Source organism: Hylobates moloch, unplaced genomic scaffold (genome assembly GCF_009828535.3).
Source record: "Hylobates moloch isolate HMO894 unplaced genomic scaffold, HMol_V3 SCAFFOLD_5, whole genome shotgun sequence".
Classification (NCBI taxonomy): Eukaryota; Metazoa; Chordata; class Mammalia; order Primates; family Hylobatidae; genus Hylobates; species Hylobates moloch.
Genome location: NW_026652280.1, coordinates 114,955,226 through 114,958,340, shown reverse-complemented (window position 1 = coordinate 114,958,340; position 3,115 = coordinate 114,955,226). Strand labels below are relative to the sequence as shown.

The 3,115-nt window shown below is 38.7% G+C and overlaps 1 protein-coding gene across 1 annotated transcript; it reads left to right on the top strand.

The window, feature by feature from the left end:
• The first annotated feature begins 324 nt into the window (after positions 1–324).
• LOC116468354 (nuclear transport factor 2) lies at positions 325–858 on the top strand. Its single transcript, XM_058439885.1, is given in 2 exon segments — positions 325–519; positions 521–858. Coding segments are annotated over 2 exon segments (381 nt in total). The 3' UTR covers positions 707–858.
• Positions 859–3,115: the final 2,257 nt, after the last annotated feature.

The following is a 3,115-nucleotide window of genomic DNA, read 5'->3' as shown; positions in this document are numbered from 1 at the left end:
ACCTCCATCTCCTGGGTTCGAGTGATTCTCCTGCCTCAGCCTCCCAAGTAGTGGGATTACAGGCGCCCGCCACCAAGCCTGGCAAGTTTTTTGTATTTTTAGTAGAGACGGGGTTTCATCATGTTGGTCAGGCTGGTGTTGAACTCCTGACCTCAGGTGATCCACCCCCCTCGGCCTCCCAAAGTGCTGGGATTACAGGTGTGAGCTACCGCACCCGGCCTGAAAACTGGTATCTTAATATTCAGAACCACTCTGGGTTGCCGCCATCGCTGCCACCGTCGTGCCAGCCCCTCAGGTCTCCGTGAGGCCAGGTGATGCTCAAGAATGGGAGACAAGCCAGTTTGGGAGCCGATTGGATCCAGCTTCAATCAACATTACTACCAGTTATTTGATAATGATAGAACGCAATTAGGCACAATTTACATTGATGCCTCATGCCTTACGTGGGAAGTACAACAGTTCCAGGGGAAAGCTGCCATTGTGGAGAAGTTGTCTAGCCTTCCGTTCCAGAAAATCCAGGAACAGCCTCACGGCGCAGGACCATCAGCCCACGCCAGATAGCTGCATTATCGGCATGGTTGTGGGCCAGCTTAAGGCGGATGAAGATCCCATCATGGGGTTCCACCAGATGTTCCTATTAAAGAATATCAACGATGGCTTTTGCACCAATGACATGTTCAGGTTTGCCCTGCACAACTTCGGCTGACCTCCTCTCAGCCAGGCACTAACGCTGTTTCCTCCTCCCTTCTCTTCCCAATACTCCTCCTACTCCTCCAGATGCTCCAAATATCATGCACAAATAAGCAGAGCCGCGGCGGGAGTGGGCGCAGTGCGCTGCTGCCACCGAAGTGTTGTGCATGATGTTTGGACGCTAGACTAGTTACATCTGACAGGAGAAGTTTGTGATGTACCAGCGCGTGCCTTGGAAAGACTTAAGTAATGCAAAAGGTTGTCCTTTGTTTTTGTTTTTTCTGTTTGTTTGTTTGTTTGTTTTTTTAAATCTACTGACAGGTTGCTTTAGTAACCCAAAGAAGTGAAGGAGAAAGCAGCTGCCTCACCGCCCAGACATTGATTTGTTTAGATGTTTCAATGCCTTATGATACAATAAAACCACAAAAATTTTCTTTAAAAATTCAGTCTTCTGATCTATGAACATGGAAAATGTCTGCATTTATGTATGTTTTCTTAAAAATTTCTAAACAATATTTTATAGTTTTAAGTGCTCAAGTTTAGGTCTTGCAAATATTTTGTAAAACTTATCCCTAAGTATTTCATGTTTTTGATGATACGATGAATGGTACTGTGTTTCAAATTTCTATTTATAGTTGCTTGTTGCTAGTACAGTGTATAAACATACAATTGATATGTGTATATTGGCCTTTTATCCTGTGATGTTTCTAAACATCCTTCTTGGTACCAGTAGCTTCTTAAAAGTTTCTTTTGGATTTTCTACATAGATAATCATGTTGTCTCTGAATAATGACAATTTTACTTCTTCCTTTCCAATTTGGCAGCCTTTTAGTTACTTTTCTTCCCTTATTTCAATGATTGGGACCTCTAGTACAATATTGGGTTTGTTTGTTTGTTTGTTTGTTTGTTTTTGTAGAGACAGGGCCTCATCATGTTGCTCAGACTGGTCTTGAACTTCTGGATTCAAGTGATCCTCCTACTTCAGCCTCCCAAAATGCTGGGATTACAGGCATGAGCCATGGCACCTGGCCATTATTCCAATATTGAATAGAAGTGGCAAGAACAAACAATGTTGCTCTTGTTTCTAATTTTAGGGGAAAACATTCATCTTCACCATTAACTATGTTATTAAGTGAAGGTTTTTCATAAGCATTCTTTATTAGATTGAAGAAATTCCCTTCTATTCCTAGTTTGCTGAGACATTTTATTATAAATGTGTGTTGAATTTTGTCAAATGCTTTTCTACATTTATTGACATGATCATATTGTTTTCTTTTTCTGGTTGAATAATATAATAAATAAGTCAAATGTTAAACAAATTTTGCATAATTATTGGGATAAACCCCATTTGAGCATGCTGCATTTTCCTTATTATTTTCTTATTATATTGCTAAATTTGATTTGCTTATATTTTGTTAAGGATTTTTTTCATCTCTGTTTATGCGGGATATTGGTTACAGTTTTTTTCTTACAATATCTTTGTCTTTGTTTTGGAAACAGGATAATGCCGACTTCATAGTAGGAGTTGCAAAGTATTTAATCCTATTTTCTGGAAGAGTTTATGTGAGTTTGTACTATTACTTTCTTCAGTGATTGATAGAATTCACTAGTGAAGCCATCTGGCTGGGAGTTTTCTTTTTGGAAAGGTTTGTAATCAGAAATTCTAATTCCTTAATAATTATAATGAATATTCAGGTTATTTCTTCTTGAGTGAACATCAGCCTTCCTTTCAAAATAATTTTCCCTTCCATCCAAGTTATTGAATTTATTGACATAAACTTGTACCATCTGTAGTGATGCTTCCTCTTTCATTCCTGATATTGGTTAAGTGTGTCTTCTTTCTTTTTTTTCCATTCAGTCTGACTAGAAGTTTTTCAATATTATCTTCTCAAATAATTGGCTTTAGAGTAATTGATTTCCCTATTGTCGAGGGCTTATTTCTTCTCTTTTTTTTTTTTTTTTTTTTTTTTGAGATAGGGTCTCACTCCGTCACCTAGGCTGGAGTGCAATGGCAGGATCATGGCTCACTGCAGCCTCAACCTTCCTGGCTCAACTGATCTTCCTGCCTCAGCCTACTGAGTAGCTGGGACCACAGGCACATGCCACCATGCCTGGCTAATTTTTTAAATTTTTTTGTAGAGTTGGAGTCTTGCTGTGTTGCCCAGGCTGATGAGGGGGTCTTCTCGGATTATTTTGCTCATCTTTATTTTTGCTTCCCATTGCTTAGTTTGGGTTTACTTTGCTTTTCTTTTTTTAGTCTTACGAAATGGAAGCATAGATCACTGATTTGAGATCTTTATTCTTTTCTACTATAAGCATTTGATACTATTAATTTCCTTGGATGCTTAACTGCTTCTCACAGATTTTGCTATATAGTGTTTTATTTTTATCCAATTCAAAATATTTTCTAATTGCCCTTGTGATT